Genomic DNA, 14,861 nt, shown 5'->3' with positions numbered 1-14,861 from the left:
CGGGATACACGGACTGGACTCTCCCGAGCCGCCATTCATTGGAGGGCAGGTTGTCTTCTTTGACGACAACCATATCCTCTTTCCACCGCTGGCAAAACTGTTGGGTGATCGCCTTTAAATGCTGCCATCGATTGATTATTGATTTAAGGTCACCCTTTATTTCGGGTTCGGCCGTGGACATCAAGGGTCCCCCGGTAAGGAAGTGCCCGGGAGTAAGGGCCAGCAACTCAGTTGGATCTTCGGACATCGGCGAGAGCGGCCTGGAATTAAGGCATGCTTCGATCTTTGCGAGAAGCGTGGAAAGCTCTTCGAAAGTGTACTTCCGAGTGGACGTGGCTTTGTAAAAGAGAGTTTTGAAACTCTTCACCCCGGCTTCCCATAGACCTCCCATGTGTGGAGCCCCTGGTGGGATAAAACGCCACGAAACCCGGTGATGGCTGTACGCATCAGTTATCGAGCCCTTGAATGCATCTAGGAAGTCACGGGAAAGCACCTTGGCGGCACCAACGAAAGTTTTGCCATTGTCGGAGTGAATGCGCTGCGGACACCCTCGTCGACGACACCCTCGACGAAACGAGCGAAGGCTGCAAGAAATTTCTCGGTCGTGAGATCCGACGTGGGCTCCAAATGGATCGCCTTCGTGGAAAAACACACGAACACACACACATACCCCTTGGTTATCAGGCACGCTCTGCCTGTGTAATTCCGTATTTGGAAGGGACCCGCGTAGTCAATTCCGGTGTGCGTGAACGGTCTGGAAAAGGACGTTCGTTCCGTAGGAAGATCACCCATCATTTGGGCTTGCAACTTCTGTCTGTGGATGACGCATACCTTGCAGGAGTTTACCACCCCCTTCATGAGTTTCTGAACCTTGGGAATCCAGAACTTGGATCGGATAAGTCGCACCATTAGTTGGTTCCCGCCATGAAGAGTTATCCGGTGGGTGAATTGCGCGAGAAGGCGGGATAGCCGGCAGCGGTACGGCAGAATAATGGGATGCCGTTCGTCGTACTTCAGAAAGGTAGAAGTTGCGATACGGCCACATGCTCTTATGAGCCCATGTTGGTCTAGGAACGGGTTCAAATTCAGGATAGAACTTGACCTTGGCACTGGCCGCTTCTCGCTAAGGCAGTGATGCTCTTGGGAGTATTCCCTGCGCTGAGTCTCTAGGATAAGAGTGCGCTCAGCTTCGGTAATGTCTTCGCTTGCAAGGTGGTCCTCTTGTCCGGTGACCAGCTTCCGGCAGCGTTTTGTGAGCGAAGGACATAAGCACGGACTCGCAGGGCTCTCTCCAGATTGGAGAACCGATCGAGGAAGTCTTCGGATGGGCTCGGTGCAAAATGAACCTTCAGAGCACGTTGCTCGAGGGTTATCACGGGATCGTCCCCGCCTTGGGCTGGCCATTGATGCCGGGGCCCTTGCAACCACGCTGGTCCGTGCCACCAGAGTTGGTTCTCGACGAACTCCTGTAAGGATACGCCCCTGCTGGCGAGGTCGGCGGGATTTTGTGCGGACGGAACGTGACCCCAATTCTCGACCCCGGTGGCTTGCGAAATTCTGGTCACTCGGTTGGCCACGAAGGTAGTCCAGTGGCAAGCAGGCTTTTTCAGCCAGGACAGGACTATAGCGGAATCTGTCCAGAAGTAACAGGTTGTAGGTGCGCTTGGCATATTTGGCAGGATAGCCGTCGCCATTTCGGACAGCAGCACGGCGCCGCACAGCTCTAACCGGGGGAGCGATACAGTCTTAACGGGTGCGACTCGTGTTTTCGCGGTAAGCAACTGCACCTTGACCAGGTGGTCAGTCTCGATGCGCACGTAGATCGCCGCACCGTACGCCTTTTCGGACGCATCGCAAAATCCGTGATGCTCGACCCTTACAGCTGGTTCGGAGCCAATCCACCTTGGAATGCGGATCTGGTCGAGAGTGGAGTAGCTCCGCAGAAAACTCTGCCAGCGCTGACGCATCTCGGTCGGAAGATCTTCGTCCCATCCCACTTCTTGCAACCAGATCTCTTGCATGAAGATCTTTGACCGGACAATGAAAGGCGCCAACCAGCCCGCAGGGTCGAACAACCTTGCTATCTGGGAAAGCACCGCTCGCTTGGTATTGGATGCCGTAAATGCCAGTTCTGGCGGAACGAAGAAGAAATCGTCTGTTGTCGCCTTCCAGCGAATTCGGAGAGTCTTGGCTGTGCGTTCTGCCTCGAGTTCAAGGAAGTCGGTGTGAAGGAGATGGTCATTCGGAATGGTAGTCAGGATATCCTTGTGGTTGGACGTCCATTTTCTCAGTGGAAACCCGGCAGAACTCAGGGCGGCCTGTAAGTCGCGGATAGCTAGTTGAGCCTCAGTGGGAGAGTCTGCTCCCGCTAGGACGTCGTCGACATACATACAGGACCGAATGATGTGACTGGCTCTTGGGAATCGGGACTGGACATCGTCTGCAAGCTGTTGCAACACCCGGATGGCGAGAAAGGGAGCACAATTGACTCCAAAGGTGACAGTTTGCAACTCATAGTCGCGTATCTCGCCCTCCTTGTTGCGAAACAAAATTCGCTGGAAGGGGGTGTGCTTCGGATCTACCCAAATCTGCCGATACATCTTGGTGATGTCAGCATTGAAGACGTACCGGTAGTAGCGCCACTTCAGGATCTGAAGGGTTAAGTCGGACTGGAGAACAGGGCCGGGGTGCAGAAGGTCATTCAAGCTGATACGGTTAGTCGACGGGCTGGATGCGTTAAATACAACGCGGACTTTCGTGGTGGTGCTATCAGGCTTGAAGACAGCGTGGTGCGGCAGGTAGTAGGTTGAGGACCCATGAGTCGGAAGAACTTCTGTCATGTGTCCAAGCTCTAGGTATTCTTGGATCACGGTGTCGTACTGCTCTTGTAGGGGACTGTTTCTTTTCAAACGATTTTCGTTTCTTAGGAACTGGGCCAGCGCGGTTGCCCTTGAATACCCCAGATCTGATCCGAGATGATCTGGGTCGCGAAACGGTAACGTGACGACGTATTTCCCGCTTGGCGTTCTTGACGTAGTTCGGAGGAAATTTCTTTCGCAGTACGAATCCGACTCGCTTTCTATTTTAGTAGGAATGTCCTCCACCTCCCAAAACTTTGTGAGGAGTTTGTCTAACGGAGTCTCTAGCTCGGTGGAAATTTGCGTGGAGAAGGATGCGACCCTGCCTTGTACCGTGTTTGGCACTGGGCCTGTAAGAACCCATCCGAAAATAGTCTCCTGTCCGAGGAGAGATCCACAGATGTTCGTCTGTGAGCCGCTCAAGAGGATGGATGGAAGGATGTCGGCACCAATCAGGACATCTATTTGTGAGCTTGCGTAAAATGTCGGGTCTGCCCATGGCAGGTTCTCGCAACGAGTGTTGCGGGATCGGATGGGAGGGAAGGCTGCCTGATAGATCCGGCAGGACATAGGCTGTGGCGTCCAAGTGTAAGCCCGGCTTAGTCGGGGAGCGGATGGAAAAATGGCAGAGCTTCTTGGACTGAGCGGATATGGTCTGATTGAGGCCCGAGACCTGTGCCTGGGCGAGTCGGAATGGCAACTTAATGATCTGGAAGAGACGTTCCGTAATGAACGTCGCCTCGGAGCCCGGGTCGATTAGAGCGCGGGCGCGAAAGTTTGTTCCCAAGTGGCAAATATTAATAATAGCCGTGCCCAGGAGTACCGCCCTCTGGCCGGAGGCGAAATAGTTCTGAACGCTAGGCTGAGCTTCGGCAGGAGTCGGAAGTGGTACGGAGTTGGGCACGGATTGGCTGGAAACTGGAGTGCCACGGTGCAGCAGCGTATGATGCCGGTCTCCACACGTGTTGCAGTTGTGGGCGCTTTGGCATTCACGAAAGCATTTTTTGCTTAATATAGCTGGAGCGAGCATCAGGTCTCATCTGAAGGAATTGAGGGCATACCCGGATCGGATGGTTCTCTTTGGAGCAAAGATCACACGTTCTCCGCTTCGGATCCACAGTTGTTCCGAACGAGTGACCCCGCCTTGCAACAGGGCTCCCTTGGGAACGGAATGGGTTGGGATTGCCCTTTGAACTCTCTGACATGGGTAGACTCGCCCTGGAGTGGGCCTGAGTCTCCATGCCTGGATGGCCATCCTCGGTCACCTCGAGAGACAGGTACCGCTCCGCCAGGAACTTGTCCATAGCGTGCCAGGTGGGAAATTCGGACTTGTGTGTCACGGACTGCTCCCAAAACTCCAAAGTCGCTTTCGGCAACTTCGCGGATATGGGGTACACTAACACTCCGTCAGCGAAAATGCTGTCTGTGGAGACCTCGGAGTGGTTGAGTGTCGTAAGGCACTTGTGGACGGCCCTCTGAAGCTCTTTTAGCGCTGCAGCTGACTCGGTGCGGATTTGGGGCAGACTGAAAAGGATCTTCAGCTGGGCTTTGAGTATCAGCCTCTTGTTTTGGAAACGCTCACGGAGGGCGCTCCATGCGGACGCGAACCCTTCGTTCGTGAGTGAAGCCTGTGCCACTATGTCGTGGGCCTCACCGCTTGTTTTTTTGTTGAGGTGGAACAGTTTTTCTACTGGAGCCAACCTCGGGTTCTCTATATATATGGCGGTGAACAGGACTCGGAACGTGGGCCACTGCTGGTAGTCCCCACTGAAAACATCAGTGTCACATGGAGGAAGACGGCAACCGCCGGAAGTCGGCACTTGAATGGCCAGTTGAGGCGTGTGAGGGACAGTCGGGGGTTCGAGCTGATCGTTCAGTTCGGCAAGGCATTGCGCGTAGACCGCGTAGCAGTCATCGTACATCCCCTGGACGTCAGCTGCCCCCTCTGGATCTACTTCCGTTATCGCCTCCACACAGGCCTCGAACTCCGCGTCCACCTTCGCCCACAGGCTTCGGAGTTGATCTCGATGGACTTGGGAGAGCGAGCGGGTTGGTGTGCTAGCATCTGGAGCGCTGAGCTTCTGGTCGAAGCGTGTCAGTCTGCTTGCAGCCAAGGCAAACTTAGACCGTGCGAAACTGACGACCGATTGGGCCATAGTGCTCGGAAGCGTGCGAGGGACGACCGAGGGGAGCAACAAGGCCTCAAAGGCATGTGGTGTGTGAGCCCTGGACGTGGTCGGACCTCGCTCAGCTGGGGCCGGACGGGAAGCTGTGGGCGTAGTGATTGAGCCGTTGGAGCTGGGTGGATGGGTCAAACTCAGCGAACTCCCCCGCCTAAACTTCTTGCGAGATTTCTTCTCACCAGTGGGCATGGTTGGCTGATGGATTTGCGATAGCGCGTATCAGAGTCGCAAAGCAGGTGAGCGGAAATGGCCTGGCCGTGGTTATGTGGCCTTGGCGGGATTTATCGCGAGTATTTATATAGTAGAAGTCGGGCACCGTGGCCGGAATATATAAATATAAAATACTACGATCAAATAAAAAACAAAGGGCCAACCAAGAGCGACTAATGAGGATGAGCAATGATATGGATGCACAAGGTACCCCTATATAGAGTCGGTTGCAAACGAATGTTGAAAACAATATACCCTCGCAGTGCTGGGTAGCGCTACACTTGGCGTTCCGTTACGGTCAAGCGCGGCACCGAAAAATATTCTCCCACCAACAACAGCGCAAGCAAACGGTGGAGAAGCGAAAGCGAAAGGAAAAACGAAACGAATGCACCGCTGCTGCTGCTTGTATGTGTGTGCGTATGGATGTAAGTGCTATGTACCGTGGCTTGGGTTGACGACCCAACCTTTTGGCGAGATGTAAAACAACGGTTAAAACGGTGGATGACCGTTTTATATGCAATATGTATAATTTTAAAATGCGTACGTATGTATGTATATGTAAGATAAATATATATGTGGTGCCGTATGTATGGATCGTGTCTTATTTTTGTTGGCAATATAATTAGTTAAATACGGAGACGCAGTGATTTATTTTCTTTATTTATAAAACCGAAAACCGATGGAACGTTGAGCATGGAAAAAAAAAACAACAAACCAATTGCAAGCATATGAATTTATGATTGTTGTCAGCCGCTTGGATTGCGTTGCGATGTGTACATGTGCTTGTATGCATGTGCATATGTCAGCAACCAAAGCTCAGCTAGCTGGGAGAGGTAGGAATATATACACTGGATCGGAGGTTGACCGCAGGAGCTTGCTCGGATCAAATCAAACCTTTGGAGAAGTAGGTGGCCACAACCGTTGGCAGAACGAGGTATGGTTTAATTTGGAGCTAGAGCGAGAAATGAATACATATGTATGTACATATGTATGCCACGGGTACTCGGACTGGGATGGAAAACTCGCACAAAATCACTGCCCGGGTGTTGGGCTTACTTATCTTGAACTTAGAGCGATCCGCCGATGCTGGCTGGGGTAAGCTTCTCCTTATGGGGAAGGCGAAGATCCGGCTCGAAGGACCAATGTTTGTAGGAGGGCGGATCAGCGCTCCGGTGATTTTCCAGCGACGAGTGGGAAAATATCCAAAAGAAGAAGTCAGAGTTGTTCCAATAAATATGTTCCTTGTATTTCGGTATATATGTATGTGGACTGTAGGTGCGCGTATGTCCACGACGACAGCTTGTAGCGGGGTGGGAAACGTAACTAAAACTAGGCCTTACGATCTATGCTCCATGATGGCTTGAGCGCCGGGTGGAAAGTGGGTCGTAAAGTCTCCCGAGCGCCCCTCCGAGCGCGCGAGAGCGAGTTGAGACCGGAGCGCACGAAGTTGGCACAGTGCGCGGCAATCGTCTGCTGCTGGCCTGAACAGTTATGGTGGTCTACTGCCTCAGGTGCTGGTGGTTTTATTTCGATGTGGCATCCATCTAGAATAAAAAGGAAGTTTAAAAACCAATTTATATGTAAACATATTGCTGAAGTTCTTATTGATTTCCTACCAATTGAACCTAGGCACTGAGGAAACCCAATTGCCTCGAATCCCTTTTTGCTGTTGAACCACAGCCGAAATAATTGCTATATCTTCATCATCCATTATAAGAACCAAGAATTAATAAATCTTCCGCGCAAATTTAATGAACTTGTTATTGGCATCAGCTGTTTTTGACGGATGGTGGATGGTGGCAGTGTGAATCGGAGTTTCACATCTGTCAAAAAATCCCACCATTCCCCCGGGATGGGCTAAGTGTGCAGAGCCTATGATACATGCGAAAGTATCGATAACGCCTCGCATTTAATTTTCAATTTTACAAAGTACAACACAACAAGGCAAAACTTCCCATCTCTAAGAAAATATAATGATATTTACAAATTCTTTGAAAAAGAAAACATCAGCGCGTACCAAACACTAATTGACTTCATCGACGAAATTGATGTAAAGCTATAAACAGTACTCCAACATCTTCTATTCTTTGACTTGGCAATTTCCACCTTCAAAAGGCGGGCGGCCAAATAATCCCACGCTACTCACGGGTAGTTTGGTAACTTAAATCCTAAAAAAAAAAAAAGAGCGTTGCCCCATGCACCCAGGCATGCCACTGAGGCCAATGCTCGCACAACCAACAAAAGGAGTTCATGAGGTGTTTGAGCGCTTTAGAAGCATGCACATAACGTGCGAATGGAAATACGACGGCGAACGAGCCCAGATTCACTGCAACGAGCGGGGAGAGATAAGCATATTCTCTCGCAACTCGGAGAACAACACGGCGAAGTATCCGGATTTGATTGCCAGGAGCAAAGGTTTCCTTAAGGGTGCAGTGCAGTCTTACATTATTGATAGCGAAATCGTTGCCTGGGACGTTGAGCGAAAGCAGATTCTGCCATTCCAAGTACTCAGTACGCGCAAAAGAAAAAACGTGGACATAGAAGAGATCAAAGTTCAAGTCTGTGTTTACATATTCGATCTTCTGTATATTAATGGTACGACCCTTGTCACAAGTCCATTATCCGAGCGCCGCAAGCTGCTGCTAGAAGATTTCCAGGAAGTCGAAGGTGAATGGAAATTCGCCACAGCTCTGGACACTAACGATATGGATGAGGTGCAGCAATTTTTAGAGGAATCAGTTTAAGGTCGGTCGAGCATCAGTAGCCATTTCCAAAAATTAGATCGTTGATGTTCTTCCAGGCAATTGTGAGGGACTCATGGTCAAGACATTGGATGAGGAAGCCACGTATGAAATCGCAAAAAGATCAAGGAATTGGCTTAAGTTGAAAAAGGATTATTTGTCAAATTATTTGTCGACTCGCTTGATCTTGTTGTAATTGGCGGCTACAAAGGAAAGGGACGACGAACCGGGACCTATGGCGGATTTCTGCTTGCCTGCTATGACACCAAAAACGAGGAATACCAGAGCATCTGCAAAATTGGAACAGGTTCTATTTAATTTTATTAATTTTACATTTAGATGAATCCAATTCACTAAATTGACTTCTTTCAGGGTTCACTGATGAAGATTTGCGGATACACTCTGAATTCTTAGGCAAACATATCATACCCAGTGCCAAGTCATACTTTAGATATGACTCAAGCCTGGAACCGGACAACTGGTTTGAGCCGGCTGAGGTTTGGGAAGTAAAGTGCGCAGACCTCTCACTTAGCCCCATCCATAAAGCAGCCATAGGCATCGTTGACACCGAGCGGGCTATTTCGCTCCGATTCCCGCGATTCATTCGAATTCGAGATGATAAGAGCAGCGAAAACGCAACAGATGCCAATCAAGTAGCCCACATGTACCAGTCGCAGGATCAGGCTAAGAATAATCAGAATACTTGTACACAGATGGATATGGAGAGCGAGTTCTACTGACGCAACTGCCCCATCCCAAGAGTGAATGTTCATTTATTTAAAAATAAACATATTTTTCTTATTTCACGATGGCCGGTTCGTTTGCACTGCAGCTATTTTCTGAAGACTTGGAGATACCCTGGCAGGGCTTCGACTTATTGTGACGACCTGGCCTCTTGTTTTTCCTTGCCGGCTTCTCCTCAGCTCAAGAAACCTCTACATCCGAAATTGGCTCGTCGCGCGATTTGTAGGCGTCTTTGTTACCGTTTTGAGACTGATCTCCCGATCCCTTACGAACGCGAGCCTTTGGCTGATATATTGCAATAGAAGGACGATCCTGCAACAAATAATATGATCATTTTTATTTTTTTCAAGTTAAATGTTTGGGTGTTTGGTAATCACCTTATTTCGAATGCGACGCTCCTCGGGTGATCGAAAGCTTGACTTCCGCGTATCATCGAAACTTTTTGACCTAGATGGACCTGCTGGCTGAACCGTAGTAGCTGTCGAATTGTCGTTTTCCGATTGATCGCTGACAGCTTGAACAGTTTTCTTTATGGTATCTGGAACGCTGGTTTCTTCCTTCGATTTTGGCTGCGCTGCTTCCGAGCAATCACCTACATTCGTTTTCTTGGACGCCGATGGAAGTTCTTCAAATTTTTTCAAATCAAATTTGCTTTCTTTTCTTAAAATAGCAATATCTCTTTCTGGCTTATTTAGATCTTTCTGCTGTTTAGATTTTTTACCACTTTTATTGCTGAAAGGCTTTTCCTTATCGGGGTTATCTTGGCGTTCAGGATTTTTTATATCTTTCTGGTCACGTTCGCGGTTCAGCTTTCGCTGCTCATGCTCTTCACGTCGACGTTTGTCGCGCTCCGTCCGACGTTTTGACCGTGAGTTCTTTGCTCCTTCAGTTGTCTGATTTTGGGATTGAACATCTTTAGCGCCGGCTTTGGGCTTGGTGCCAGTATCCTTTTTAACGTCAGCAGTGGATTCTTTCGGCTTACTGCTTTCCGACTGTTCCATTAATCTGACTTGCTTTTGCTCCTCGCGGTGTTTCTTTTTCTCTTCATTCCGTTTTCGGGCTTCTTCCCGCCACTTTTCCTTTTTGTTAGCTAGGTATTGAAGCAGAGGGGTGGACCTCACCCTGTCGTCAGATTTTTGGTCGAACGTCAGGTCGATCTTAACTTCACCTATGCGGCTTGCCTCTTCTCTTTCATCAGCCAGCTTCTGAAGAAAAGCCTGGTAGTGCGCCTCGGTCTCAATCGTGTTTACCTTGTCATCAGTTCGGGACTTGTTCTTAAGGAAGCACTGGAAAGGAGCATACTCCACCATGGCATGGTATTCAACGCCATATTGATTAACGAAAACGTATCCATCAAATCGAACTCGAAATTGCAGAAGCTCGGTGTTATCCTTTGGGGTCATATCGATGTATGCCCGGCATGTCGCGTCATGACCCAGGGACCAATCTGCTTGGCAGTAATAGTACGAGTCGCTTTCCGACGGCAACGGCCCCACTTGATCCAAGAATTCCTTCTCCGTCATTGTCGGCGGCAAATGCCGCATCACTATCTTGACGGTCGGATTACTTTTTTCCTTCCTGTCTTTTCTCCTGTTTCCCCGCGGTCTCTCTGGCTTACTATCAGGATTACTAGCCTTTTGCTTTTCATCTTTAATTTCTGACATGTTGCCCCCAAATCAAAACAATGTTTGCTACGCAGTGTGACCGGGGATTTATCGGCAAAATATACTGTATGATTTTAAAAATATACCACAAATATACTGACGAATTCAAGTTAAATTATAATTATTCCTCAATTTTGATATTCCGTCGACTATTACTAGCTAGGTAAATCTCTCAGTCCTGCCTACATAATTTTAGTCCGTTGATGAATAAATTTATGTTTTTTAGATCAGTTTAGTCCTTGCTTTTATTGTATTTTGGCTAAAACAAGGCATAAACAAAATAATTCAACAAAAAAAAAAACAGTCGCAATGTTGCTGGTATTTGAAGACATGATTCGTTTATAGGCCTTTGTATACCCTATTTCGTTAATTTCTTTTGAAGATGAAACGTAAAAACCTTTTCTCAAATTGATATGTTTTAGACATATTCATGTATATTATTAGTATCTTGTATATATATATCTCGATCCTGATAACTACACATCCTGGAATGAAAAAAATTTTCTCAATTTATAATATCCTTTTCCCTAGGGTGTGAAAATTAGTGTTGCCGGGAATCATTGTTGTCAACCGGTTATGCACCAATAAATACTCGTTTTTAATCTTCCGTCAAATATTCCCATCTATATGGATCTCTCAGTTTTGCCCAGATAATTTTATACAATTGATGAATCAATGTTCTACTTCATTGGCTTAATTTAAATACTTGCTTTTATTGGATTTTTATATACCGTTGAAAATGAAATTTAATAGATTGATGAAATTGACAAAATATACCATTATAAAGTATTAAAAATACCGGAACCAGCAGAGATGCCAGGATTCGTTCAGAAATGAACTACTTGTTGTATGGCTCACAAAATCCAATGCTATTCCAATATACTTAAGTTGAGGACCAGTCATACAGCGTTAGCGAAAATAAAATATGCTTTACTAAATTTACATTGACCCTCACCACAGCGGACGACGTCACCTTAGTACTAAATTCACCTTGAGCTGGCTCACGAAAAATATATCGAAGTAAAGTCCAATTATTCCCGGCGCATCCATAGTCAACAAATAATGGACCTGCATACGACCACTGTCAACGTGCAATCGTACGGATCGTCTTTAAAGTGTTGTGTTTGTGTGTACAACCGGGCGCGTATGTTGCAGGCCATGCGAATGCAAAGGACTCCGGAAAACGAAAATGGAAAACTAGAAGAGACATCTAAAAAAAACTCCAGATTTGTTGTGCAATTGCAAGGTGCAACGATATTGCAGTGTTGCCCATCTTACTGAGGATCTCATGGAGCACCGCGACTTCTGCCGGATTCTAAGGGAAGTCCAACAGGTGGAGACCATTTCATTTCCTCATTTTCTGCAAGGTGTTGTTCTGTCCCGTACCATGCTGAACCAGGCCATTTCTCAGTTAAAGCTCATCCTGAGCGTCAAACTCCGGCGACCTCTTTCCTTGCGCGAGAAAGAAATAATTGGAAATCCTGGTTACTGCGTTATTTGCTATCGAACCACGCCTCTAAATTCTTGCGCAGGATGTGAGGGCGTGGCCTACTGCTCTGAGTACCATCGGCAGCTCGACAAGGATAATCACACGCCGAAAGTGTTATGAACCCTAGCCCTCGTCTACAGCCCCTACCGACTGCTCGAATCAAATCAATTTCAAATCAAAGAATTCCATAGAAGCAGCATCCTTCAAGAGACCAATCTTGTCGAGACATTTTACAATGCTACTTTGCTAATGGTGAACGACAGCCCAAAAAATCTTCAGCAGTACGATCTGCTTGCTGCTTGCTCTTCATTTAGTACCGTTTGCACCGTTTGCCTAGCTTTGACCCATTTGACCATTGTGGCTGAACCAGATAAGGCTGTCATCGTGTACATTGTGGGAGCAACCAGTGAATGTCTACGCTACTTCGAAGAAATGCATCTAAAATTCTTCTTTCTCCAGTACGAAAGTGTACAAAATTTTGAATTGTACTTTATTGGAAACATGATAGAGGCCCAAGAATCTGAGGAGTCAATTTTTTGCGTGGGAGATCTAAAAAGAACGGTTCTTAAACGGAATGTACCTGGTACGTTTACACGTTTTTCAAAGACGACCAAAATAGATCCCACTCTGATTATAATGCTTCAGCTCGATTTAACAGGGATCGGAAATATGACCCCTCTTCTTGTTTCGCAATTTTATCCTCGTTCTGTACAAATAGAGGAACCAGATGATCGCTATTGGCCGGAATGTCTCATTAAGATTCTTCAAACATATGGTGCGCCAATTTTTTTTACATCTATATCAAAGGTGCTAGCACTTTCCAATTATTCAGTATTCAACGATTTGGCCAGAGAGAACGACATTGTGATCAAACGATCGTACAATATCACCAAAAATCTCTATCGTGGAATATTGCCATTGCGCAATCATTGTGCCGAAGACTCTGAAATGATAGTGTACAACAACAACTATCTTGAGGTGATGTTTACGAATCCCAAAAACTGAGATATTATTATGCATAAAACTAAACTCTTTGAAAGAGTTAATATCGAAAAGTATACAATTCGTGTACTTAATACTCATTAGATCTAGATCTAGATCTAGATAGTACCCACATAAGGGGTATAAAAAGTTGGCTTTGTTTTAGAGTTATATAAAATTCTGTTATATTCCATTGCAATTTAATAAATATCTATTTTTAAGAAAAATATGTGAACAAATACGTTCGCATCTGTTACACTCCATTTTGAAATATGTGAACAAAGATTTGCTTATCTGCTATGTTTCAATATAATAAACATCGTTCAACTTTTAAATTGTATATTTGTAGTGCTTAGATTCGCCTCCATTTTAGGTGACGCCAAACGCAGCCCATGCCATAATTTCAGACAATTTTTGTAAATTACATTATTGGTAATTTATTAGACAAATATAATTTGATACCTAAACTATAGCCTATAAATGTATTAAGTATAAATGCTCAGCTTAGCAACGTGGCCATTAACCTATTTTAGAAAGAACTAGGAATTCAAGCTTAATTTTTCGTACTCGCGGTCGTACGTGCGTTTTAACTGAATTTTGTAGTCTGGAGAATTTAGAGTTATTGGAGACGATACCGGTCTAAGATGCCTTTTTTGAAATTACAACAATTAGATCAATCAGCCAATAAAATGACTGATGAAGGTCTCCTTCGCAAAGATATGGAGCTTTCTTCGAGGACTCTACTTTGAAACCACAGTTTTCCAGCAGGTCCATAAATTTTGTGGCCTCTTCTTCGTCCGTTGTTACTGCTTTCTAGGAGTGAACGAATAGGCAGATGCGAGGAATTTGTCTCAACATAATGCATATATGGAAGCACTAAGGCTATGACCGCTCGACCCGCTGGTGCGAGTGTATTGTGAATATCTTCCAAAAGTTTGAATGGGTCAAAACATCTATCTAGTACGTTGAGGCATAATATCAGCTCCATGTTTTGCAAGCCTCCAATCTCCGTAATCACATTGAAATTGAGTTTCTTCAGTCTAACTCGCATGGTCCAGCTAGCTTCCGTGGCAAACACTCTAAGGCCAGCATTTCCACTTAGTTCAGCCACCGTGTTGGCCACTCGTAATGAGATTTCGCCGTCGCCGGCACCGATATCCAAAAGCGTAACCTAAAATACATTCGTAAAGTATTTTTTCCAACATAAGTAAAATGGTTTGATCAAACCGGCTCCGATGTTGCGGAAAATCCTCCAGCTACAAGCTACTTGTTGAATTGATCCTCTGATAGAATAAACATTGAGCCACGCTTTAGAAAGCCATTGATATCGGTTTGAGTCATAAAAAACTGGAGAATTGACCGGGCTAATGCGTGCCATAAATGCAACCATATGTTGACCGACAGTAATTTGGTTCGTTCCAGCCAGTGCACTGTGGTGCTATCCGGTTGCTCAAGAGCCACAAATTTCGACTGAAACCTGGGAGGCAACGCGTGAGCCAATGAGTACCACTGGAATTTGGAAGCAAGCAACTATTAGATCTGTTCATAAAATCATAAAAACTCGGTCCATACCCTTCGGGTGTCTATGCTGTCCAGGGAGTTGTCATTGTGAAACTTAGCATGAATGACTCGGGCTAGAGTACCTCGCGGACGATAAATAGCCATCTTAATAGCTCATTTACATGTTCTTGTCTTATTTAAGCTTTCCTCTTGACTTTTTTTTATTTTAATCTTATCACAATTTACTTTATGTACAAATAGTCACATCGCTAACTAGAGATGGCCGTGCATTGTATGGTCCATTGCACTACGTTTCAAGACCATTGTAGTCTGAAAGACTGATTTAACATGAGGTGAGGTAAACAAATTATTGTAGTGTTTAGTCTCCCAGTGGTATTAGTGAAGAAGCTGTGATTCTTTTGTGCCAAAAATATGTTTTCCAACACGCGCAACTGATTTAGATTAGCCAAAAACCAACAGAACATATCTAA

The 14,861-nt window shown here is 46.3% G+C and overlaps 3 protein-coding genes, 1 long non-coding RNA gene and 2 pseudogenes across 5 annotated transcripts; 3 read left to right on the top strand and 3 right to left on the bottom strand.

Moving 5' to 3' along the window:
* Positions 1-4,666, bottom strand: LOC117189374 (annotated as a pseudogene).
* Positions 4,667-7,280: 2,614 nt separating this feature from the next.
* Positions 7,281-8,776, top strand: LOC117189376. The gene is made up of 3 exons (XR_004473375.1): positions 7,281-7,996; positions 8,052-8,299; positions 8,365-8,776. It is a non-coding gene; the product is annotated as an uncharacterized LOC117189376 (long non-coding RNA).
* Positions 8,696-10,422, bottom strand: LOC117189368 (regulator of nonsense transcripts 3B-like). Its single transcript, XM_033394496.1, has 2 exons — positions 9,114-10,422; positions 8,696-9,048 (listed from the first exon to the last, which is right to left on the bottom strand). Exons 1-2 carry the CDS (start codon positions 10,398-10,400, stop codon positions 8,917-8,919), a joined length of 1,419 nt encoding a protein of 472 aa, XP_033250387.1. The 5' UTR covers positions 10,401-10,422; the 3' UTR covers positions 8,696-8,916.
* Positions 10,423-11,672: 1,250 nt separating this feature from the next.
* On the top strand, positions 11,673-13,205 carry LOC117189373. The gene has a single exon (XM_033394500.1). The coding sequence runs from the start codon at positions 11,689-11,691 to the stop codon at positions 12,007-12,009; it is 321 nt and encodes a 106-aa protein (XP_033250391.1). The 5' UTR covers positions 11,673-11,688; the 3' UTR covers positions 12,010-13,205.
* On the top strand, positions 12,114-13,205 carry LOC117189371. Of its 2 annotated transcripts, none has more exons than XM_033394498.1 (2): positions 12,114-12,472; positions 12,548-13,205. In XM_033394498.1, the coding sequence occupies exons 1-2, from the start codon at positions 12,139-12,141 to the stop codon at positions 12,892-12,894; spliced, it is 681 nt and encodes a 226-aa protein (XP_033250389.1). In that variant the 5' UTR covers positions 12,114-12,138; the 3' UTR covers positions 12,895-13,205. The 2 variants fall into 2 exon arrangements, with proteins under 2 accessions (XP_033250389.1, XP_033250390.1); XM_033394499.1 differs by having other exon boundaries at positions 12,387-12,472; positions 12,535-13,205.
* Positions 13,206-13,281: 76 nt separating this feature from the next.
* Positions 13,282-14,626, bottom strand: LOC117189369 (annotated as a pseudogene).
* Positions 14,627-14,861: the final 235 nt, after the last annotated feature.

This window comes from Drosophila miranda (assembly GCF_003369915.1).
Source record: "Drosophila miranda strain MSH22 chromosome Y unlocalized genomic scaffold, D.miranda_PacBio2.1 Contig_Y1_pilon, whole genome shotgun sequence".
Taxonomy (NCBI): Eukaryota; Metazoa; Arthropoda; class Insecta; order Diptera; family Drosophilidae; genus Drosophila; species Drosophila miranda.
The sequence above is the reverse complement of the archived record's forward strand: the minus strand, read 5'-3'. Positions and strand labels throughout refer to the sequence as shown.

Coding starts and splice junctions, on each gene's coding strand:
- LOC117189368 (XM_033394496.1), bottom strand. CDS start 10,400: ATGTCAGAAATTAAAGATGAAAAGCAAAAGGCTAGTAATCCTGATAGT. Junction 9,049..9,113: donor AGCGTCGCATTCGAAATAAG/GTGATTACCAAA, acceptor TATTTGTTGCAG/GATCGTCCTTCTATTGCAAT.
- LOC117189373 (XM_033394500.1), top strand. CDS start 11,689: ATGGAGCACCGCGACTTCTGCCGGATTCTAAGGGAAGTCCAACAGGTG.
- LOC117189371 (XM_033394498.1), top strand. CDS start 12,139: ATGGTGAACGACAGCCCAAAAAATCTTCAGCAGTACGATCTGCTTGCT. Junction 12,473..12,547: donor TCTTAAACGGAATGTACCTG/GTACGTTTACAC, acceptor TCGATTTAACAG/GGATCGGAAATATGACCCCT.